The sequence below is a fragment of the Nothobranchius furzeri genome, chromosome 17 (genome assembly GCF_043380555.1).
Source record: "Nothobranchius furzeri strain GRZ-AD chromosome 17, NfurGRZ-RIMD1, whole genome shotgun sequence".
Classification (NCBI taxonomy): Eukaryota; Metazoa; Chordata; class Actinopteri; order Cyprinodontiformes; family Nothobranchiidae; genus Nothobranchius; species Nothobranchius furzeri.
Window position 1 is genome coordinate 51,172,005 of NC_091757.1, and position 25,502 is coordinate 51,197,506.

Here is a 25,502-nt window from a genome sequence, read left to right on the forward strand (position 1 = left end):
GTGGGAAACGTTTAGGTGACGGACCTGTTGTTTGTGAATGCAGCCTGTCCTCTGTCAGCTGACAGAGCCATCTGTTCATTTGCTGCTCCGTAAACGCATGTTTGGGGAGCCGACAAACCGGAAACAGCGATTAGGAGTAAGTTTGGGTCAGGTTCTGGAAGTTTTGACCTGTTGTTCATGGAGTTTTCCCAAATTTTTGGTGGCACTCAACTAATCGGATTTTGAAAATAAGAATAAAAAAAGAAAGCAAAAACTGCATGGCTTTCCAATCATAAAATGCTACACTATATTAGCTAGCATACTAAATTGTTACATGGCAACATAGGTGTGTTTTGTTATGAATTATGGCAGAAAAGGTGCCAACAACAGGTCGTAAATTTGAACCAGTGGGACCAAATATTCTGCAACCCTGTATTCTGGAAGTGTGGCTAAGGAGGGGAAGCCTAAAGAAAGGGGTAGAACCTTTGGGCTGTGTATTTTCAAACAAGGTGCAAGCTATATAGGGCAAGGATTGCTGAAACATTCAAGTGATGGCACGTGCAGTACTTATGCTGTACTGTAAAGGCTTTGTAACATAAAGCTAAATGATGTGAGATGCGACATAATGCTCACCAAAGTATGTGAGATGCGTGCTGAGCAAAGCTGAATATTTTTTACCAGGCAAAACACTCAATAAAGATCTTACCCAAAATACATGGAACATTTCCAAGATCTATGGTTTTGAAAACAGCATGGTGTTTGGTTTCAGTTCACAAAGCAGTTCAAAGCAACGCTGAACACATACGGATTTAAGCTAAATGATTTCTGATGTGAAGATCTATAATTTGAGGCAGACGATTCATAATGTGCGCAAAACAATCTCATTTAACAAGAGCAGTACATCATCGGTATTAAAATGTTGCAAATAATGCCAATTTATGCAGCAGTGAAGGTAGAGAAACGGTTCCAGATTACACTTATAAGTCATCGTGAAAGAATCCGTTTCAAAAGAGAATGTGAAGCATGGCCTCTATTACTGGTGCAAACAGAGTAGTTATGGAAGTGAAAGAGGTACATCCTCAAATATGTTTTTAAATAGACTTCTTCTATTGTCCAGTTGCCTTTTAAAATAATTTAACTTCCAGGATTTGAGTGTCCTGGATGAATGAGAATCCACACCAAGAAAAGATGAATCTAAAACGCTGAAAGTACCGAATGAGTTTAAACTAGTTGCCAGTCATTGGGAATTTGTCACTGTAAAGCAGGGGTGTCAAACCCATTTTAGCTCAGGGGCCACATTGAGGGAAATCTAGTCCCAAGTGGGCCGGACCGATAAATAAATAAAAAAACTTCAGATTGTTTTCTTTGTTTTAATACAATCAATATGAAACAAGGCTGGAGCCTGAGGACAGTGTAGTACAAGTACAACACCTGAAGTGTACTTGAAAATTTGAAAAAAAAAAAAAAAATCAATACATAATAAAAAATTCCTTAGTGATTCAAAGAGCTTACAGATCATATGGCAAGATCAGTTCCATGCAGCACTTAAAGTATATTTGACTCATTTTACCTAACATCTTTTAGCTTTCACCAGCACATCAATATCAGAAGTCACATCCTGAGTGGCAGCCATCTTCAGGATGGGATTCAAGTTCTTGTGTGAGCCTTGAGCGCAGCTTTGTTTTATTTATACTCGTTACAGAGAAAACTTGCTCACAAAGATAAGTTTATTTTCACTCTACATTGTAAAGTATGAAAATAAAGTTTTCACAACCATCTCGCGGGCCGGAGTTAACCCGCTTGTGGGCCGCATCCGGCCCGCGGGACGCACATTTGACACCCCTGCTGTAAAGCAAAGTAAATACTATGCTCATCTAGAAGTTCATGGTTGGTTTTGGAGATTAACAGTAATTAGTGTAAATGCTTTAATATATAAACAACATACTGCTCCTCTTGAAGTTGTTTTAAATGGTTAAAGCCATTCTTTCTTTCTTTTTTTTAAGAAGACAGTAAATCGGAGTCCAGTCTTTTAAAGAAATCTTTTTCTAGATCAGTGGTTCTAAATTAACAGATGCTAAAAGGCTTTATATATTAGAGATGTCCAATATTATCGGCATGCCACAAATATCAGCTATTAATGGCATTAAGATGTAAAAATGGAAATTATCGTTATTGGTTTTTACTCTTTTATTGACACATATTTTACAAACCATTCATATAATAAGCAGTATGCTGCTGCCGTAACGTGCAGCCGCAACGCGCCGCAGACGCTCCCATTATGAATCTGGGGTTAGAGTTATCTGTTGGTTATCAGAGTTATCAGATATTGGTAAAAATACAACATGAAACATAAAGGAAAAGCATAAAAACCATAAGCGCAAGTTTGCTTTGTATCTAGCTAATTCAGATTTATGAATTTATTCTATTTGGGGTACTAATTGTAATTTTTAAATACAAACCAAATCTCACCAGAAATGACTTTGTTACTTGGTGCTCGAGGTTCTGTGGTGCTGCTGACCCGCTGCACGTGACAGACTTCAGAAGACTGAGCACTGCTTCCTCCAGGCTGGGCAGGCTGTGGCACCACAGAGAGACTAAAGCCTGCTTCTCCAACTGCAGACCATATCTGGAAATAATATGTTCTGATTATTCTTTTTTTAAATGACAATAAAACAATCCTTTCTGAAATTTTTGTCAGATTAATGATCGTGCTTATTTCACTAAATCAATTGAAGTGGGTCAAGTGAAGCCCTGGAAATAGTTTCTTTTCAAATTAAAATTGACATCAATTAGAAAATTGCACTATATTTTGTCTTGCATGTCAGAAAACATTCTGAACTTCAGTTGTTTAAAACTACCCTGATCCTTTAATCTGCTTGTCAGCACTGTACTGTAAACCAATAAATGCATGAAATTGGAGCTCAGTAATAACGCACAACTTTTATAGGCTACAATAACAACAACAACATGGATCGCTCCCGTACCTTGACTGACTTGAGCTCAGAGCATCAAAGAAGTCTTCGTTCAGAGAGTCTGAGATTGAAGTCATAGGTTGTTGCAGCAAAGCACCAATAACAGGAGAAGCCTCAGGAAAAGTGGCAAGGGGAACAAAAACCTCTGATCCCGACAGGATGCTGTCACACAAAAACGTTCTAAATGCATACGTACGTACAACGTGAACTGTACACTTTCAATAAACAAACCTTGTGTTTTATAGGTTCAAAAAGACATAAAATCTTGTTTTTATTCATTCTACTGGGAGTTTATTTTGCTCAAATTGATACTGAGACCTGTTTCTAATTCTGGCCTCGTTCCAATAAAGGCCTGAACCAGGATGCCCTTGAGTAAATAAAGGCCCGGGCCTGTATTCGAGGATTTACAGTAACTCTGATAACCTAATTTCATCTCGATCTTACATTAACCCTTTAACAAAACAGTCAGCATGTTAATCCTAATCCAATCTTGAATGTAGATTCAGGTTACCTCTGATTCACCTCACTCTGAGAGCTGTGATTGTTTTCAACATTTTCCTTCAGCCACATCACCATCTGAAACACAAGAAATGCCACAATTAGGAAAACGAGTTGGTGTAATTCAGTATCCGTGAAAATGAATAAGAATCAAGTCAGTTGCACTTAAGACACCATACCTTTTGTAGTACCTTGACATGATACTCTTTGGCTGGAACACCCATGTGCTTCGTTAGTGCCTGGACCGCAACATCATCTTCTGTGGCAAGCTGACACAACACTTTCTGTGGGAGAGGAGAAAACACAAACTGCAGCACACTTTTGGCACGTCGTGCATATAACAATGGACAAGAGCTTGGTGCCGTCTCCCCCACACCCAAAGATTCATTACAGCAAAGCTAATTGGTTACAGGAAAACAGAATGACTCTGTTGGCGTCACATCGTTTGAAACACATGAGTGGAGAAAAGGTATTCCAGTTAGTGAGAATGTATGGACAGCATATGAGCAGCTTCAGAAATGAGCATTCGTTATTACAAAGGGTCTTGGTGTTTTACAAGATTTTTTTTAAAGGGGCCTCATGACAAACTGATAAACTAGATCATTAAACTCGACCAGTTCTCGTCTGTGAAGCGTGTTTTTATTAAGGAAGAAATAAAAAGCACAATACTTTACTGCAAGTATTTATGCGATGGGAGTTGTGTCAAACTGTGTTTAAATAAACTAAAAACCAGCAAAATGTGCATGTAAAAAAGTATTAAAATGAATAAAAAACACTGATTTGTTGTAACACAAAACATCTGGTAATATAATTAATACAGTGAGTGTTGGGCGGGAATTTTCACTGCTAGAAGCAAAAGTTCAGTCGAAACCCTGAGGATCTTAAATGTTATTTGAGGATTATTTGAAATAAAATGCACTTCCTTCAGTCACCAAGTTGACCCACTACCACCGCTTTGAGCAGATTCAAATAAGAACTAACACTTTAAAGGTCTCCTTCACTTGTTTTTACAATGAATCTGCTGTGGTCTCCAGTATGAATGAATGTCGTGTGAGTGGTTTTCCGTGGGAAAAATTCTGTAGCGCTCCAGTTTCATGGGGTAGAATTTTGTCGGAGGGGCTTGGGGGGGGGGGGGGGGGGGGCTAGGATTACACATCTTACTTATTAATATTCATGAAATGCAAACTTCTTGTCTCTGATTGACTAACAGCAGCATGACCCCTCCGCCGCCTTTGTTTGCTCCTCTTTCCCGGGTAAAAATGCAGCTGTGCTGACTTAATTTCACAAAAGACATAAGCCTGGATGTGTTCTGCCATGCGGTGGAGTTACTAAAGCTAATAGGTAGCTTCTACTAGCCAAGATGTGCTCTGCTCACATAGGCCAAGCTCCAGATCCACATTTCCGTCCCTGAATAAAAGGTTAGCTACGTATCTTTGCGCTCCTTCAGTCAGTAAACATTCACATCGACTGACTTTTGTCGGAAGGTGTTTTTAAAGAGACACTAGGGAAATCTTTCTTATTTTTACATCTTTTTCTTGAGCCAGTATGTGCTAAAATGGCCCTTTACAGCGTTAATGAAAGGCCACACAGACCCTGTCGCCCCCTGAGGCCGATTATTTCACCTGCAACTTCAGAGTTGCCGATCCGGTCTGTTGGACTTAGAAAAAAAATTGAGCTGACATGCCTGGTACAGCAATTTGCTCCAGCAGGTTTGCTGTGTGTTTTAGATCAAGAACACAGCTGATATTTTAATTTAGTGGTGAATCGCTCCTGTAGACACTAATGAAGGCTGGGGAGACATTTTAGCTGTTTGATTAAGGTGTTAAAAAACTAACACGTCAGCTAGGAGATAAGTTTGCTTTTGGTTAAATTAAACAGACATTAGGGGTACTAAAAGCAAGCCAAAACTGCCTAGTCTCCCTTTAGATATTGTCAAACCATTAAAAAGTTCCCGAGCGCAGCCACTGCTGCAGCTCACTGATGACTAATGAGACTTTAAGGCCCTGTCCACACGTAGCCGGGGACCTGCCAAAACGTAGATATTTTTCCACGTTTTGGCCTGTCATCCACAGGAAAACTGAGTTTTTTCACGCGAAAACGGATCTTTTTAAAAACTCCGGCCAAAGTGAAGATCTGCGTTTTCTCCGTTTTGGGTGTCTGCGTGTGGACAGACAAAACCAGAGTTTTAAGGTCCGCAACGTCACTTTCCGCGACAAAAAATGCTGACATCACGTGTGCGACCTGTGTTTACACTAGCCGACATCATGGAAGCCCTCAGAGCTGCACTCTGTCACTACCCGATCCATCAATTGTCCAAGCGCTTTTTGCTTGTTTGTTTTTGCAAGCGGAATTACTGCTCCTTGCGGAAGACCACAGACGAAGGACGAGGCTAAGAACGGGGGAAGTACTGCCGCCTACAGGTCTGGCATGTCCTTAACAACGTAGTTATCCGGGTACGTGTGGACAGTTTTTTTTAAAACGAGGTGGTGTGGATGCAAGTTTTTGGGGGGCGGATATTCGTTTAAAAAAAAAATCGGCTACGTGTGGACTAGGCCTAAATCTGCTCCGAGTCTGCTGCTAGATATTTTTGGCACTCGTTAAATTTTTTTGAGGGGGGGAATGGTCGTGCTGTTGATGAATTGGAAGGAGGCCGTATCCTGACCAATCACATGCTTCTGATCTTCGTCACTTTGATGAACAATTAAAGTCACCCTCTGAGGGCCTGTCACAGAGCCCTTGTGTTGACACATAATGGTGTTGCATGTTTTTGTATCCATGCATGTTCTGTGGCTAATGCATGCAGTGTTTCAAGAAAATGTTCATGTTCAGCATGCATGCGCAACTCAGAGTGACCAATCGTATCTCAAAAAGAACAAGTATTACAAGGTTTCTAAGCTAAAAAGACATCCACACTATGAAGCAGATTAAGACTCCAGATAAAGCGGCGACAAACACCAAAAGGCAGAAAAAGATACTGTGAGAAGCCCAACATGGAGCAAAAAAATAAATAAACCAGAGGGAAATACGTGCTTCAGAGCTGATGGTGTAGCTGTGTGGTTTCTCTGGCCAGGCTCTGAAGCACACCATGATGATTACCCTCCACAAAGTCGCACAAAACCACTCCAATCGCTTCCATCTGAAAGTTCTCAAAGCCTGTACACCGAGCACATACAGAACTGATCAGTCTCAAGCCACAGTTGGTAAGGAGGCACAGTGGGAGTGAGGGAAGAGACAGAAGCAAAGATGGTTAGTGGAAAGACTGGAAAACACTACAATGGCTGAGTTTTAGGCAAGAAAAAGGGGTGTGGTTGTTAGTGGAATGGAAGGAAGATGAATAGATGGGTGGCAAATTCTTTAGGTCAAAAGCAATCTTTCTTTCACAGAAAAAAAAACAACTAAATAGGCTTTGGGGACAAGTTCCTGCCATATAAATGATCCCTCCATAAATCTACAGTTAAAATCAATGGTTAAAATGCAGGATGTAGAATATGTACAAGGCAAAGGCTTGAGTTATTTTTGATGGGTGTCTGTTAACAATTACTACGCCATGATTGAAAAACCAATGAAAGACTTAAGTATAGCCTCAGATGGTCAAAACGGAAAAAAACAACTGAAGTTGAAATGAGGCATAAGAGCACAGAAAAGAAGGTCGAATCTCAGAAAATAATTACTTAGAAGAAACTGAACGTCAAACCTGGTTTTTATGGCCATAAAGCATTTTGCAGTTAAAATGTCAAGGCAGTCCATTTTTTAATGTTTTACATCAACGGAGATGCTAAGCAAACATCCCTGCCTCTCTTTAGTAAGGCTAGTACATCATTAGATGCAGACAAATGCATATTAGTGTGGGCATTCATCGGTGTTTACATAACAAAATCCTGAAATTTTTACTAAAAGCAGACAATCTAGTCACCCATAAGCAACAAGGAACACTTGATTTTTACCAAAAAGTAAAAATAAACAGGAAAGAGTGAAAACTGAAAGATTTAAAAGATACAAATAAAATATATACTTGGGTTTACTGATCAGAGTCATAAAAAAGCAGAAAGTAATGCCCTGAAAGACTCAAAAAGGCAAAAAGGGGGTGTCATTGTGCCACTTCCATATAAAATTAAAAAGACTGAGATCAAACACTTATGAGAGCCAACAGTTGAAACTTTTATAATTACAAAGCAGCAACAGAGGCTCCAGGGCTCACCTGTGGTTCACATTGTTTCAGTCACTAACGATAAACATGATTAAGCCATCCTTCAGCTCAGTTTGGGCTTCTAAAATTACCCTTTCATGTTTTTCCTATCTGTCATCTCCTCAATGTCATATTACTGCAGCGCTGTGAGGTCCCTCTATAAGAACAGGATGTCAAAAAATTAAGGTAATCCCCATCTAACATAGCCCGAAGCTTTGTGGTGGTACCCAGAATTCAATCAAACACAGTGTGAAAACTCAGAGGTGGCAAAAGGGCTGCATGGTGGCGCAGTTGCCTCGCAGCAAGACGGTTGCAGGTTCGAAACTCGGCTGCGGCCTTTCTGCGTGGAGTTGCGTGTTCTCCCCATGCATGCGTGGATTTCCTCCGGGTCCTCCGGTTTCCCCACTGATCACAACATGCCCTATAGGTTATAAATTGTAAGTCGCTTTGGATAAAAGCTTCTGCCAAATAAATAAACATAAAGATGAACATAAAAGGGAGGCAGACATGATGCAGAGGTAAAAACAGACAGGAGGACAGAAAGGCTGTACCTGCTTTTTAAATCTAATGAGAGAAATATACAAGGGTGGTTTTAGTGCATGCAGCAGCTAAAAGGAGATAAGCATTCAGACAATAATAAATAATCAGACCAGGATAACTGAAAACAGGTTTTAATCTGCATTCCAAGACAAGCAACCCTGTGCAGACACAAGGGCAGACTCAGAGACGGACCATCTCTGATTTAAAACTATTCATCGGCTCTTCCCTCCAGACAGGCTAAGTTTAGCTGAAAGAGGTTTTCCTCTGGTTTCCGCCATTTCTGCATCATTTGTCGAGGCATGTTTGGAGGACGAGAGGGCAATGAAGAGAAACTGTAGAAGTGGTTATGCGTTTACTGTTCTGGTGCTCTCTGAACCCCTTCAACAAGGAATCAACAGAATGAACTAACCTGGATGGAACTGCTGCTTCTGAACCAACTGCAGCTAGAGAAATTCAATACAGATTTTTTTTTACCAATATTTGATCACTCTTAATGTCCAATACCTATTTAACTGATACCAATATATGTGGGGTCCCTCATCATAAATAAAGAAAAACTAAATCATAAATGATCTGTGGTTTTCTAGCGCCTTCTGAGGGTTCTACAACCCCCCAAGGCGCGAGTTGAGTTGCTGTTAGCCAATCAGAGGGGAGAAGTCCAAATATCAGAAAATAAAACTCCAAACCCTGCCATCTTTCCCACTCGTCTGGCTAAATTCTACTTCCTGAATCAGGAATGTGAGAGCTTTTCCCCCCACAACTAAGGCAGATAAGCAATGAAGGTGGTGTGGCCACTTTTATACAGTGTCAAAATATTGAAACATAAACGGCGTATTATTCGTAAATATTGGTTGTCGGCCTTTATGGAGGTATAAATATCGGACACCACCCCAAATGAAGGCTTATAAACAACTGGACTTCTTTGGTTTCTCAAAGAAGTTTTGCCTCTCAGGTAGGAAGGAGGGGTATTCATAGGCAGTTTCAGGTCATTAAGCAACAGTAGACGGCTCGTGTTTATAAGCTCGATGCTCCAATATTCCAGTCAGAATTGGCAAAGCTCTTCGGATGAGAAGCAAAATGTCTTCAATATCGCAATATTTTAGTGTAGTGATATTTTCTTACATCCTTAGTACAAACCCAAAAGTTTTGTTTGACAGAAACGGAAAAAGGCCAAAGGTATTAAACTAGCAATTGTATTACAATAAGTAATATATAGAAATGTTCCAATGTCCAGAGCTGTAAGTTGTGGATATTCATAAATTAGGTGCAGAATGTAAGAATATAGTGAGAATTTTACAGTGAGAAAATCTCAAAAGAGTCTTCACGTTATTAAAATCTATTTCGTATCCAGCTGGATGTGGGAATTGTCAGTTTTTCTCCTTTCAAAACAACAAAAGGAGGGACGTAACTACCGTTTACCATCAGTGAGTGTGGGGTTGTCGTGTCTCCTGTGAGCCAATACTGCAGCACCGACAATTGTATTTTGACGGCGGCTAGCAAAAAGCTCCAGAGTTGTTTAAAGTGGTTGCAGTAACCACATTTTACCACAGGATGTCTTTTTTACTTCATTTCTACATAATGCACCTTTAACTATACCATTATCATATAGTTTTAGTAATCAAATTAATAAATAAATTTTTATCAGTCTATCTCTCACACATACAAACATACTCGCACGCACTTTGCTTCCCCTCTAATAGGTCAAAGACCATCTGGCAAATTTAAAGTTTACTTTCAAGGCACTGTTTTAATTAGCGCAATGTTTTATTAGATGAGAAATGAATCAAAAGAATACAAACACAGCTAATCTGGCAAAAATGTGCAGGTCTCACATTGTTTATCATGAGCCATCTGTGTGAACTCTCTGAAAGTTGAGATTTGCAGAATCTTTTCTTCCCTCTTTTTTTTTTGCCATTGTGCTCCCGCCTACAGAACACACAGAGCGAGATGCTGGCTAACAACAACACACTGCTCAGAGGACAAGCAGCAGTGAAACCGTCACTTTTCATTTGACTCCAAAATATGAAATATAGTTGGAGGCACAAAGATTTAAACCAGTAGAGACACACAATCTATTTCATTCATCATCCATATCCAGATGGAGGGGAAGATACAGAGATCTGGCCAGCTAGCTCCTATTAAAAGTAAATTGAACAGAAAATCTCTTCAGCAGCTCAAAGTCGAGGACAAATTCTTCTAAAAGTGTTTGTAAAGAAAATGTTGACGTGCATGCTGCCAAGCAATCAGTTTGTCAAGTCTTCCAGAACAAATCAGGACTAAACAACTGTAGAGGCCTTGTCCACTGTGGCGAAATTTGGCACATGACAGACGAGTTTAAGAAGAAAGTACACCGGGAAATTCTATTTAACACAAACAAAACAACAATAAAGTCATGAGCTCTTAAGTATGAAACTGGAAGAAAATGTTGTAACTATGAAACTTTCTCAAAATTAGAGCAAGTGAAGAGGAACCGTCTCTGGTTTCGAGGAAAGTGAATCTGATCCATCCTTAAAGTTAATGTTTTTTTTTCTTGTGCGTGTGCACAGCCTCTCTAAAGAGTTTAATATGATTTTTAAAGGTGGGGTTTCCTGAAAAAAGTGTTGCCGCAAACCCAAGCTGGCATCAGAGAGCCTAAGGTCATTTGAAAGTGATCAGACCACAGCGGTATTGTGGCACAATCGTCTCTTTTTTTATAAAAGATGACACGATGGCGGTATAAAGGGGGTTTGGGAGCAGTTTGTACTGCCACGGACCTTCATTTAACTTGGCCTAACCTTCCTTTTTATTGTGATCAAGGCCGTGCCCATTAGGTTTTCACAAGCTGCTCCTAAAGGTGTCGGTTCTCCACAGTCCATGTGCAGTCCTGAACCTGGAACTCTGCATCGCTCCAGTTTATCATCTCAGCTGATTCTGTTTACAAAATTGAAACTCACTGCCTGTATTGACTTTCATTTTCAATGTAGTTGCCGGCCGGAACTCGGCAGTAACTCCCCACATGATCATGAGACTTCCCTCTGTTGAACCGAGGAGTACTATTCACTCACAAGTCCGGCGTTACGGTAGCCTGGCCTGCCAGATTCGTTCTCTGTCTACACAGAGAATTAGTCTGGTTACTCACAGGCAGAGAGGCACATGAGGGGCGGGACTAGCCAGCTCAAAAATGCCCAATCAGAAAAAAGGAGGAAATACCAACTGTACCACGCAACACTGTAGTTTTTTAGTTTTTTAATCAAAAATGGCGTCAGGCGACGGTGCAAACATCTTTATTTAGAAGAAAGGATTTTAGCACTTCTACTTGTTCAAATCATTTAGACCAGAGGAAAGAGCCGCAGCGAATTCTGCTTCAGACTAGGGGCTGCATGACTTAATTTTTTTTAAAGTCGACTGTCAAGTAATGAAAATCGAGTCGACTTTGACTAGTCGTTGATGACGTCATGCACCTGAAGCGCGGGGGGGGGGGGGGGGGGGGGTCGGTTGGTTCGCTGGAGTTTTTAACAATTAAAATTGTGCCCACATTTTCAAAGTTAAACACATTTCTTTTAACAACGGGAGTTTCTGCTTCAGTCCTCTCCCCCCTCCCCCTGCGCAGCGGCCGCAAACTCACTGATGCGCCTGCAGCCTCTCGGAGTTCCTCCTGCTCTAAACATCAAAATAATTATTTCATTTTCTGTTCCTCACTTCTGATTACCTTCAATGGTGTCTGTTTGTTGCAACCAGCAGGTACAAAGACTAACTTGTTTTTATTTGACTATTTTTCTGTCCTGTCTGTTTATTATCTTCCTGCATCTCCTCTCAATCCTAAAGAAAAACTGCTACCTGGGTTCATATATATTCACCTCATGAGTTACCTTTGAACTGCAGTTCTAAAAGATCTACCGACCACAAAAACAGCGGAGTGCCGCTGCTCGCCAGCCGCATCAGTGAGGTGTGTCACAGGAGGACAAAACAGGTGATGCGCCTCGCTCCACAGCAGCGAAACGCATCAGGCACAAATAAAAGACAGAAAACATAAAAGGAAATGAGCCAACATGAACGATCGTGTGTTACATTTGTTTTTGAGGTGGAGACACCAGATTTGATAATGTTACTGTGGCCGTGCTCAGGACGCAGATGTCTGGAGCGCGTCAACAATCAGAGCTTTGCATGTGCAAGCTGGTTCAGGTTAGGATGGGGGTGAGGGGAAGGTTAAATTGCGAGAGGGAAAAGGACACAATTTGGTTAAATGTCCGTTTTATGGCGGGTGTCAGTACCGACGCTCTGGCACAGCACGTAGCCTCCGCCTTCCGACGCGCAGGGGCTTCTCACCTGCTGTCTTTTCCGAGGACTGCATCTTGTCGCTCATTATCACGTGACAGCGACTAGTCGATGACAGGCATAAAAAGACACTACAAAGCCGTGAAGTCGACTAGTTCATACAACCCCTACTTCAGACGCCATGTTTATGAGAAACTCAGTGTTGTGGTGTGTGACGTAGTCTGCTCAGAGCTGATTGGCTCTGTTAGAGGGGGTGGGGTTATTTGAATTGAATAATTCCCAAACCCACTGCTTCCTATAAGGAAGCATGAGGCTGGCTGGTCAGGATAGCGTTACGGTAATATTACTACCAAGTGTGGTGGCAGTATAACGCTGGTTTGCTGGCGTGGTGTGTCTTCTATAAAGGGCTGAAGTTAGAGCATTAAAGCTGGCTTGTTCTCAGGATTTGCTATAGCGGCTTTAATTTGACTAATTTTAAGATTTTTAGAAGTTCTTGGACAGAATTTCAGTAAAACAAAATTACATTTATGAGATTCAGACTGGAGCGGTTCGCAGCCGAGTGTGAAGCAGCTGGGATGAGAATCGGCTCCTCTAAATTCGAGACCATGGTATTGAGTCGGAAAGGTTAGAATGCCTTCCCCAGGTCAGGGATGAGGTCCTGCGTCACGTGGAGGAGTTTAAGTATCTCGGAGTCTAGTTCATAAGTGAAGGAAAGATGGAGCACAAGATTGATGGACAAATTGGTGCTCCGTCTGCAGTGATGCGGGCGTTGTATTGATCTGTCGTGGTGAAGAAAGAAATGAGCCGGAAGGCAAAGCTCTCGATTTAATAGTTGATCTATGTTCCTGCTCTCACCTCGAGCTTTGGGAAATGACTGAAAGAATGAGAATGCTGACACAAGCGGCCAAAAAGAGTTTTCTCCGCAGGGTGGCTGGGCTCTTCCTTAGAGATAGGTGGAGAAGCTCGGCCATCCGGGAGGGGCTCGGAGTAGACCCGCTGCTCCTCCACATCAAGACGAGCCAATTGAGGTGGCTTGGGCATCTAGTTAGAATGCCTCCTGGATGCTTCCCTGGTGAAGTTCTCCGGGCATGTCCAACCAGGAGGAGACCTAAAGGAAGACCCGGGACACCCTGGAGGGACTATGTCTATCGGCAGGGAACACCTTAGGACTCCCCCGGAGGAGCTGGCCCAAGTGGCTGGAGAGAAGGAAGTCTGGGATTCCCTGCTTAGGCCACTATCCCTGCGACCCGACCCCGGATAAGTGGCCAAAAATGGATGGATGAATGGAGATTAAGACAGCTCAGCTCATACCTGTATCCACTGGTTAGCTTTCTTTTCCACAGCATTGCTTGGATGCTCTGTGTACAGTCCCAAAATACACTGGAAGAGTAGCTGTCTGCTTGTTTCTGCAGAAAGGCAAACAAAACTTAAGGACTGTTGTCACTATTATTGACAAGAAGCTTAAGTAGTGGACTCACCTCCAACTGTAACGTAAGGGTTCCAGCAGAGCCGGCCTAAAAACTGGCCAAGGAGGGGAAATTTCTTCATGATTTCTGCTGTAGAGCTCTAAGAAAACAAATAATTAATTACAACACTTGTATTTGTGTTGAATTTTCTGATGACCAAAAAAATGCACACATAGTAACGTCTTCTTCTCGCATAGACTTAAAAATATCACAAAAAGAGTGAATTAAAAAAACTGATTTATTCGGTTTCATTTTTTATTCTAATAAGACTTTTTTATCCTCTGTTGTGTTTTTACACCCATAAAAAAATGAAGATCAATTAAAACAAAAAAGATTCCAATTAAAATGAGTTCATTTTAAATTTTGGATGGATAATCCTTAAATATTTTACTTCTATGCAGAATGAATCAGTCAAGCTGTCAGAGAGGAGCTCTGGTATGACAGGGCAGAAGAAGAGACTGTTTGTTTTATTCCTATAAACCGACAAGTAAAAATGTCAGTTTGTGGTTTACAGACTTTATTACAGGTCTACTGGCTGCCTCGTGACAGACAAAGCGTCCTATAAAACAGAAAGCCATTTTTCGCTTTCAATTTTAGGCAACATGCAGCCTTCAGAAACATCCTCTTTTGTTCCAGCCGGTTATAAAATCCTGGAAATTACTAATAAAAAGGTATTCCCATCTTGGCTAATCGCTGCCAAGAAGCAGGCTGTCCTCAAATGGTTATTCATAAAATAACGCATTTCCTTTTTATCTTTCTTCATATCTGCCCCACCGGTCTCCACACGCCGACCCTTCTGCATTACGTAAAACTAGAATAATGTTAACAGGAAACAAAGAGACAAGACATCAAAAAACAGCCCGTCAATGCTCGATCCATAAAAATATACTAGCATTCGCCAAAGCTGAGAGGAATTAGATGCAGAGGCTGACTAATCATTAGCAAAGTGTTACAGTAAACCATATGGAGAGCAGAGAAAACAAATTAGACCTTGTAAGGGCGTGATGATGACGACTAAAGTTAAAAAAGATAAATCACGTTGGGTTAAAAAAAACTATTAGAGGCACGGAGTTTGAGTCCAGAGGAGAACAAGCTGGAGCAGTATCTAAAAGTACTGCAGTCCTGCTGTTCCCCCCCCCTCCTAGATTTGTTGGACCTGATACTGGGATACATTAGGGTTAAGGCTCAAGGTCCCAACGCGGCTATTACCTGACTAACTCAACACAGCGGAGCTGCCAGCCAGACATTCACAGCGGCTGCATCGCACAGAGCGGCTCCTGTTAGCCGGACCCTAACGTTGCTGAGACCTTGGCACAAACCCGGTGAGAGTGAGCACGCTTGGCCCCGTGTAACAGGCTTTCCTGCACATGAATTAACTTATTGCTTCATTAATCAAATGCCTGCAGTTACGCCTAATCTATTAAGTGCTCTTAAGTGCTTTATTACGAGTAACGCGTTAAACCTGTAAAACGGGTCTCTTAGTGGATGTTTAAACAAACTGGCATTTGGAAAATAAAGCACAATTCTGAATGACTCACAGGTTGGGTGCAAAAGTTGCACTCAATGATAAATGCACTTACCGTATTGTTGATTTGAGTGAGAATTTGCTGGAGGAAATTCCTCAGTCTGCTCAAGTGTCGGCAGGTGTCTTTCCGAGTGTCTGGAGAGTCGGCCTGACCCCAGGCGACCGCTTTGTCCAGCCAGAACTGCATCTCCTGGACATTCAGCGAGAGCTCGTCTGTTTCCTGAAGCTGGCTCAACGGCTGCAGCTCAGTCATTTGGAAAATGCACCTAAATCCTTGGAGAAAAAACAACAATTCCATTGTCAAAACCAATATTTACAAAGAGAGTGTCCATTTTCACTGGGTTTTGGTCAGTTGTACTTCGTAAGACTTCACATGAGCGATAAAGTAGATACTCTGTACTGAAGGTGAGCCTTGCAACATTTTTCTGGTACTTTCTATGAACATAAATATTTGTTTTGATTTCTTTCCTTTTTAAAAATCCTGTTTAGCTCACTTTAAACTTCATGTAAGAATAAAAAGTTAATAAATAGAAGTGGAAATTCCAGATATTATGAGCAAAGAAATAGTTTGACACTTTTCTTTGACTTTAAGAACATACTGTACACGTTCCTTAGTGAGGAAGGCTGGATGGAAACAGCAACTGTTTGTTTACAGAAACCCCCGCTGCGCGGTTTTACTGTAAGCTCGAGAAATGGAGAGTGTAATGGCAACACTTGATACAGTATGAGCTTTTAGGCTGTTACCTTTTTCCCTGCCACTGTCAAGATCTACAAATGGTTTTCGGGAGCATTTATTTATTTTTTTGCCACGCTGCTTGAAATGCTCTCCACATACCAATGGGGACAAAAAATAAGTGTTTTGTCATAAAAAAAAATATTATTTCTAACGGCCTCTGAATTTACAATCCTGGAAAAACCTCATCCAAACTTTGTGAACGTCCCGTTCTTAATGATTGAATCATGATCCATCCATCAAATTTCTCCTCTGACTGTCTACAAATATCCCTCTTTGTGCAAAAATAGTGCATTCTTCGCTCAGAGTAGCTGAACAGGAAACAAAGCTGGACCCAGTGTAACCAACTTCATTCTGTTTGCAGTTTTCATTTATGGAATTGTTTTACGCGTTCTGTTAGGAGTCTGGTTCTCTTCTTGTGGTGAGTCGTTTGGGTGACGGACCTGTTGTCCGAAAACACAGCACACTCATCTCTGTCGGCGGGTGTGTGTGTGTGTGCGTGTGTAGGAAGCTTCAGAGTGGAGAATGCAAAGTGAGTGACTAGCATGGTAAATAGTTACCGGGCTATGTAGGTGTGTTACATTAGTAGTAATGACAGACAAGGTGCCAACAATTGGAAACATAAAACTGAACCCCCGGTAACAAGCATTGGGCATTCTTGCATTCTGGAGGTGCATCTTAGGGGTGAAAGAATGCGTGAGGAGCAATATGTAAGAATTCTGCTGTGGCAGTCAATATGGGTTTAGAAGTAATAGATCTACATCACTAGCTTTAATGGACCTGATAGAAGAAATAACTGAAACTATTGACAATACGAAATATGCACTTGCGAGTATTTTTAGATCTGAAAAAGGCATTTGATACTGTCAACCATGATATTTTATTAGAAAAGCTGGAGAGGTATGGGTTCAGAGGTTTAGTATTGGATTGTAATAAAAGCTACATAACTAATAGGCAACAGTTTGTACAGATAGATCAAAATAAATCTAGACTCAAGAATATCAATTGTGGGGTAACTCAAGGATCCGTCCTAGGCCCAAAAATGTTTATTATGTACATAAATGATATATGTAAAGTATCAACGCTATTCAAATCTGTTTTATTTGCAGACGACACAAACATTCTTTGTACTGGTATGGATTTGCAGCAGATATTTGGGGTAATCACAGAAGAAATACATGGTATAAAAATGATTTGATACAAATAAACTATCTTTAAATCTAGATAAAACAAAATTCATGTTATTTGGAAAACACATAAAAAATATTGTAGTAAATATAACTATTGATAGGGTTAACATTGAATGGGTTACTGAATTTAAATTTCAGTGTATGAGCTATTGAAATTAGAAAACTAAAAAAATTCACAAAAATCAGAGCAGTGTTTTTTCCTAAAAGTAAAGGTTGTAGTATGTAGAACAGCTAAGTATTGACCAGCATGCATGATTTTATGTCAACAGAGTTTACAGTGTAGGACCTATTGAAATTAGAAAATAAAAAACTTCACAAAAAATCAGAGAAGTATTTTTTGCTAAAAGTAAAGGTTGTATAATGTAGAGGAGCTACATATTGACCAGCATGCATGATTTTGAGGCAAAGGTGTTTACAGTGTAGGACCTATTGAAATTAGAAAATTTTAAAAAAATCACAAAAAATCTGAGAAGTATTTTTTGCTAAAAGTAAAGGTTGTAGTATGTAGAGCAGCTAAAAATTGACCAGCACGCATGATTTTGAGGCAACAGAGTTTACAGTGTATGAGCTATTGAAATTAGAAACCATAAAAAAATTCATAAAAAATGAGAGAAGTCGTTTTTGCTAAAAGTAAAGGTTGTAGTATGTAGAGGAGCTACGTATTGACCAGCATGCATGATTTTGTGTCAACAGAGTTTACAGTGTAGGACCTATTGAAATTAGAAAACTTTAAAAATTCATAAAAAAATGAGAGAAGTATTTTTTAATAAAAGTAAAGGTTGTAGTATGTAGAGGAGCTACGTATTGACCAGCATGCATGATTTTTTTGTCGACAAACTTTAGCAGCGTAAGAGCTATTGAAATTAGAAAACTCTGTCCGTGCGCCCCAGGGCAGCTGTGGCTACATCGTAGCTCATCACCATCAGTGTGTGAATGTGTGTGTGAACGGATGAATGATACACTATAGTGTAAAGCGCTTTGGAGTCCTTACTCTGATAGGCGCTATAAAAGTGCGGGTCATTTATCATTTAAAAAATTCACCAAAAATGAGAGAAGTACTTTTTCCTAAAAGTAAAGGTTGTAGTATGTAGAGAAGCTAAGTATTGACCAGCATGCATTATTTTGTGTCAACAGAGTTTACAGTATAGGAGTAATTTAATTTTTTTGTTTTAAAACATCACCAAAAGTCAGAGGGGAAAAAAATAAAGAAAAGTGTAGAATTTTCTCTAAAAACATAAAATGTGTAGTATGATCAGCATCAAAGTTGTGATTTTCTTTGTGAATTTGGTGTCACTACAGTTTCAAATGGAGGAGCTTTTGGAATTTATATTATTAAAAGTTTCACACTAAATCTAAACTGTATACCTGGATTAAACTAAATAGTTTTGTGTGATCAGCGTGTGTGCAGTGTTGTATTTTGTGAGTTTGGTCACACTGCAGTGTGCAATGTGGACGTTTTTACATAGTTTATCATCAAACGTTTCTGGTGTGATTATTAGCTGACGGTCCCTGAGCGCTCGTTTAGCTCCGTCGGCCCATAGAGATCAATGTAACGCGTCGGGAGCAGAGCACGACAGAGTATAGCCCTGCAAGGGCCTAAAATCTGAGCCCGTGTCGGGCCCGGCCCGAGGGGGTGGAGCCCCAGCCCGACCCGGCCCGAAAAGGTTTTCAGGATTCTCTGGCCCGACTCGAGCCCGACTTTTTTTTAACCAACTAAATGAAAACAAAGTGCGTCAATCCTGACCAATGTGTTAAAAGACGTGCAGGATCCGATCAATTTGTTTTTCCCTCATTTACCGTCACGGAGATGACGGCGCACTGGCTCTGGTGTTAATCAAGTTAAATTTGATCTCTTTCCAACAATTTTCACAAGAAAACAAAACAGTTAAAAGCAGGGCTTGTGTTGACTGGATAGTTCCCGTATTTGACATTTTGACAGAGAAAGAATAGAAAGAATTACCCCGACGCATGCAGAAGAACTGACATTTTATTCTACGCACATCGCAGATGTAGCTAAATCACCCAAGAAAAGATTCCCATCTGAACATCTGAGCTGGACACTGCTCAGCGCAGCTCGCTGTCAGCGCATATGTGCAGAGCGAGCTGAAGTTGTGGAGACTGGCTTGGAGCGCGTCGCAGAACCAGAGCGCATGCGGGAAGGTTCCTCCCACTGAAGCGAGTGTTTTCCAAACCCTGTCTCTCAGAGAGACTTGTCACTTAGAAAATGTTCCCTGATTATGAAACTTTGGCTGAATAGTGCTTGTTCCTGTCTCCAATGTGGCGACACATCCAGGAGCCGTCTGAGGAGAAGCCCAGAATCTCATATCTTCAGCTCAGACAGCGCATATGATTACGCACAAGCGTGACCCGTCAACCCGGTCTCACAGTAAGACCGGGTTGGAACTGTTGAAGTTTACGCAGACAATCTTTACATAGGATTGACTTACAGATATAAAATTAATTCAGTAAAATATAAAGCATTTTATTTAAATATCCATTCATTATTTTACAAGCACAGAGAGCCGCATCAGATGGATGGAAGAGCCGCGGGTTGCCGATCCCTGGTATAGCCTATAAAATGACATGTTTTCTCCAGGACCAGAGAGGACGCAAACTCAATACATCTCTTTTATTGTGAGGTAATCATTTCTCCGAGTTTTGCGGTTGCGGGCGACTTGTCAGAAATTCAGCGGGCAGGAGCGGGATGAAGAAAACAGTTCCGCGCAGGGCTCTACTGCTGCGTTTCAGTCAGGGGTCGGCAACCCGCGGCTCTGGAGCCGCATGCGGCTCTTCCATCCATCTGATGCGGCTCTCTGTGCTTGTAAAATAATGAATGGATATTTAAATAAAATGCTTTATATTTTACTGCATTAATTTTACATCTGTATGCCAATTCTATGTAGATTGTCTGCCTAAACCTGAACAGTTCCAACCCGGTCTTGCTGTGAGACCGGGTTGACGGATCACGCTTGTGCGTAATCATATCGGCGCTTTCTGAGCTGAAGAGGATGTCAGATTCTGGGCTTCTCCTCAGACGGCTCCTGGATGCGTCGCCACATTGGAGACAGGAACAAGCGCTATTCAGCCAAAGTTTCATAATCAGGGAACATTTTCTAAGTGACAAGTCTCTCTGAGCGACAGGGTTTGGAAAACACTCGCTTCAGTGGGAGGAATCTTCCCGCATGCGCACTGGTTCTGCGATGCGCTCCAAGCCCCTCTCCACATCTTCAGCTCCCTGTGTACCTTATGTAGTACACGCTGACAGTGAGCTGCGCTGAGCAGTGTCCAGCTCAGATGTTCAGATGGGAATCTTTTCTTGAGTGATTTAGTGTTTCAATTTTTTTTATGAATTTGATTATAAATAAAGGCGCCCGGCCCGGCCCGTGTCCGAGGTAATTACACAGTCATTGGCCCGAAGCCCGGCCGTCGGGCCGGGCCGACCCGAGGGCCTAGGGCTTCAGTGCAGGGCTCTACGACAGAGAACTTTTTTTTAAGAAACTAAGTTGTAGCGTGTTCACTACCTTGCCACGATACCAAAGAGGTATGTTATGTTTCTAAATACTCCTCTGTTCTGAAGGTATTGATCCGCAAAAGTCGAATGAGAGAGCTTTATTGCCTTTAATCTGTGAATATCTTGCTAACTGTCTGTCTCCTCTGTCTCAGGCAAACTAAACACTCCTCTCACTCAGTGCCGAGTTTACTCAGCTATTTGCAGACGTTGAAAACCAGAAACGAAGATTTTAACTGCTCAGTAATGTGTTCACGACTGAAAGTGAAAGTTTTCCAACTAACTTCCAGACAGAGCTGATATGACTCCAGCGAGCAGCGACACGCTCAAATCAGCATGACTCAGTCTGTCGCTGTCGTTGTGTCCTTGGGCAAGACACTTAACCCACGTTGCCTGCTGGTGGTGGTCGGAGGGACCGGTGGCGCCAGTGCTCGGCAGCCTTGCCTCTGTCAGTGCGCCCCAGGGCAGCTGTGGCTACATTGTAGCTCATCCCCACCAGTGTGTGAATGTGTGTGTGAATGGGTGAATGACTGATTGTGTTGTAAAGCGCCTTATGTCAAATACAGGCCATTTATCATTTACCAAAAATTGCAGTTCCACCCTCATCCGCTGGGGGCAGGTGTCAGAAGCGAGCAAATCCTCATTGACTCCCATGTTAAAAATACCAATTTCACAGCAGAAATAAACATGTTTACAGCCTGGTACCAAAACATGTTTTTTGTTTAAATTATCTAGTTTACACTCATGACAACTCTGAGGGGGGTGAATTTTTTTCTCACTCTTCTGCTTAAGTGTATTAAAAGCCTAAAATTCTGTATAATTAATGAGCCTCAGACCCATGTGACCACAGAGCTAGCTCCGTGGAAAGGCCTCAGTAGAGCCTCGGTCTGGCTTGGAAACTGTTCTGGGATTTAGAGTCTCTTATTTGTGTATTGTAATGCTGTTTGCTTGCTAGTTTATGATTTTATGTTTTTATCCTGCTTTTATGCCCATGTATTGAGAATGTTTTTCTTTTAATGATGTTGTTCAGCACCTTGGGCTTCGGATAATGTTGTAGAAGGTGCTATACAAATAAAATTTGATTGATTTGATTGATTGGTATTCTTTTTTGGATATTATTTGTGCAATAGTTGGACAAAATGACTTGCTGTTATATTAATGTCGATGAGTGTGACGGAAAAAACTGTCTGTGTGTGTCTGTCTATTTTTAAACATAGCACTGGTGCAACATCTTTGAATTACTATTTTCCCCAGAACTTTATTGAACAAAAGTAAGTTACGTGTAAGAAAAATGCTTTTTAATGGTGCACAGCGTGGCAATCTGGATGCAGTGGAGGAAAATAAAGGAACCAGCAAAGGCACAAAGGCAGAACCGGTCCAAAGTTTGGGATCAAAAGTGCAGCTACACGCAGATTGGCTAATGCTAAAGCTAACGGGTAGCAGTCTCACATTCAAGTGGCGCACAGAAAAATATTTGATGATCGTTAAACCAAGAAAGACTAAACTATACAAGCGAATGAAAAGTCCCCACCATCCTGTTTATTCTGCATCCTGCAGCGCTACGGATCAGAACCGCTGCAGATAAACGGCTACAAGTCCGCTCCAAACGCAGGAACAGGAATTATGGCAAGCCGTTGTAGTATATAATTCCCAAACGCTTCTATCTTTGAACATAATTTGAACTGGATTATTGCCAACCCGTACATAATAGACGTGCCACCATTACATTGTTAGCAGCAGAAATTAAATGTTATTACCATTTCCAATACAAATGCATGTTAATGAAATAGATTACATTTTACTGGATATATTTATGTGTTATTTTGACTAAGATGAGCGTTATTAATACAAACCTAAAATGTTACTGAAATGTGGGTCAAATATTTAAAAGCATTTTAACTATAAATATCAGATTGGAAAAAGGAACTAAACACCAATCTAATGCATATTATTGAGCCTTTTATAATAAGAGTCTGATATTTCAGCCTGATAATTTTGTTGTTTTATTTCGTTTTTTTAGTTTAGTTTCACTTGAAACGTTGTCAAATGGAATATTCTATTAAGTAACAGAAGCTTAGATTAGAACACTTAACGAAAAATTATTTAGCCTTTAAAAAAGTGAGGCAGTTGAATTATGCATGTGCTGGCGCATGGTCAGGATGGTAGCACCTCTGCCTCACTTTGAACCAGAAAAAACCCTGAAAACAACAGGAGTCTCCTCAGCTCAGAGCTCAACCCCATGATGCAGGTATCTGGCTGGAACAGGTGAGCACCACAGTCAATCAGTGGAGCAAACTGAACTTTAAATATTTTTGTTTTATGCTCTTTTTCTGCTCCAAAACATGAAAGTTAACAGGTGAGATGTTGCATTTTCATTTAAGATAAAATGATATTTTTATTTTGTTGTTGGCCCGTGAGAAAAGATTTAACCTACAGTAAACAGGAAGTGGAAAGGCTGCAGAAAGATGAATAGAATAGAAAATCCCTTTATTGTTCCTCAGTGGGGAAAGCTAGACGTCACAGCAGCGATGACACGTATTACAGGAGAAAAAAAGGAGAATGAAAAATAAGAAAAATGAATAAACAACAAGAAAACATAAATCCTGAATAGATTTTAAAAATGCTGAATATACCACAAGTAATGAATACCACTGTAGCGTTTTATTTAACATTGACTTGCTCGTGTGTGATTTGGTTATTCCACATTCAGTGTTGATGCAAAAATAAGTTTGTTTCCAAATGAAAAGGTTCAAAATTGCATTTATGTTGATAAAGAAAATGGGCAAATTTGCCGTCACTTTTTCAAAAAATATGAAGTTCGGCCCTCGACTCCGTCCCAGATTTTCATTTCGGCCCCGTGTGAATTTGAGTTTCACACCCCTGTTTTAGAAGTTCCAGATATGAGAGTTGAGGTGATCGCTCCTTCCAGGCTGTTGCACCCCCACTTTGGAATGATCTTCCTTTATCCGTACGTAGTATTGACAGTCTGGACACTTTTAAAAAACAGCTAAAGACCCTTTTATTTAAAGGTGCTTTTACATAAATCTTTTGTTTTCTTATTTTTAAGTCAAATTTGTGATCATCTTTGATTTGTTTTATGATATTTTATAATTTAATTACTTCATTTTTCTGATTTTAATCTATTTCTGTTTTAAGATCATATTGATTTTATGACTTAATGATTTATTTTGTTTTGATCTATGTGAAGCACTTTGTGATTCTATGTCTGTGATGAGTGGTATTGACCCTTTGCACGCGACGTCACGCCACTCATGTGACCGCCCCCTTCGCCATGACGGGCGGCAAAAAAAACGTTTACACCCGTAGAAACTCCAGTGAAGCTAGTCAAAACAAGCCAGTTTGTAGCCTTTTATGGCTTTTATTTAGGTGGTTTGACAGTAAAACGGTTTTAGCTTGCTGCGTGGTCGGCTCACTAAGAGACAAGGACGTAAACTCAACTCGTTTTTTCTTTTTAATGACTTTGATGGAGACTGAGGACGGAGACGAACTGCAGCGATCAATCAAGCGGACTAGCAGGCCTCAGATTTGCAGCGAGCGTGTTTTTAACGGGTAAGATTAACGTTCATTATTTCACGAGGAAGACAAGGACAGGGATAAATGTGATGTGTTTATACTAGTTATTGATAATCCTGATGGATGGGTATTTCACCACGGAGGCTGCGCGCCGTCCACTGTAGTGTAAAGCGAGACAATTATTAACAATATTAAAGCTCCGATGTACGATTACGTGTGTTAAAATTACGTTATTTATTTATATGAGCGTCGGCGTGCAGAGATCTTCTCATTCCGGTGTGAGAGCAGCAGCTGAACCCGGTAACACCACCAGCAACAGAAGCTGGTAGGGATCTGGACTTTTTAACAATCAGCTTTTGGTGTAAAGTGAAACGTTGTTTATAACATAATGTTATAAATCCAGAGGGGTGAATTTAGGCAAAGTCAGCAACGTGTTTACATCAGTGAACAGCTGCAGAGAGAACGTAAGCTAACGTTGGTAAGCTAGTTAGCATACCGCTCTCTATGAGCCCCGGGTAGATGCTCTACTTCTTCTAATAACTGAACTGGGCATGAACTAGTTGAAGGAATGCTGGAGGAGTTTTGTTTTGGTTTTGATCGCAAAAACAATTTCAGGCTCTACTTTTCCCTTTGTTTAGTACTCGTGTCGCTCACTGTTTACATGCTTTTGCCGTCCACCATGGTGGACCCACGTGATTAGGTGACGTCGGTGCAAAGGGTCAATATAAATAACATTTACTTACAGATCTTCTCAGACATAATCAAAACAGACAGGGAGAAAAGCAGACGGAAACTGGCTGTAGGTTCTGCAAACTTCAAATCCTTCCCACAGGAGGAAAGAACCACCATAAATCCGGCCATTTGGTAAGTAGCAGCTACGTTAGGGGAGAGGAGATTCTACTCTAGTCTGATTTGTAGTCATGCTAACAACGAACATTTACAAGCTGATCAATCTCAAAGTACGTGACTGGCGTGGTAGAAACACACATCATTACTTTTCATTTAAATTGAAGTGCAACATTTGTGCAATCCAGGGCGTAAGGAAATTTGCTCTTTCAGCCTATTGCATTCATTTTTTCGTTTTTCCAGTGACCCATGAGCCAACCGGAAAGGGAGG

At 40.9% G+C, this 25,502-nt stretch overlaps 1 protein-coding gene across 2 annotated transcripts in view; it reads right to left on the bottom strand.

Annotated features, from left to right (window-relative positions):
* The window catches only part of fancc (FA complementation group C), a 43,477-nt gene that overhangs the window by 14,531 nt on the left and 3,444 nt on the right, over positions 1-25,502 (bottom strand). For both annotated transcript variants that reach the window (XM_015972851.3, XM_015972852.3), the window contains exons 2-8: positions 15,476-15,693; positions 13,908-13,995; positions 13,741-13,835; positions 3,629-3,733; positions 3,463-3,527; positions 2,964-3,113; positions 2,449-2,605 (exon numbers count right to left, since the gene is read on the bottom strand). In XM_015972851.3, coding sequence (XP_015828337.3) covers positions 2,449-2,605; positions 2,964-3,113; positions 3,463-3,527; positions 3,629-3,733; positions 13,741-13,835; positions 13,908-13,995; positions 15,476-15,673 — 858 coding nt within the window. In that variant the 5' untranslated portion in view covers positions 15,674-15,693. The remainder of the gene's footprint in view (positions 1-2,448; positions 2,606-2,963; positions 3,114-3,462; positions 3,528-3,628; positions 3,734-13,740; positions 13,836-13,907; positions 13,996-15,475; positions 15,694-25,502) is intronic.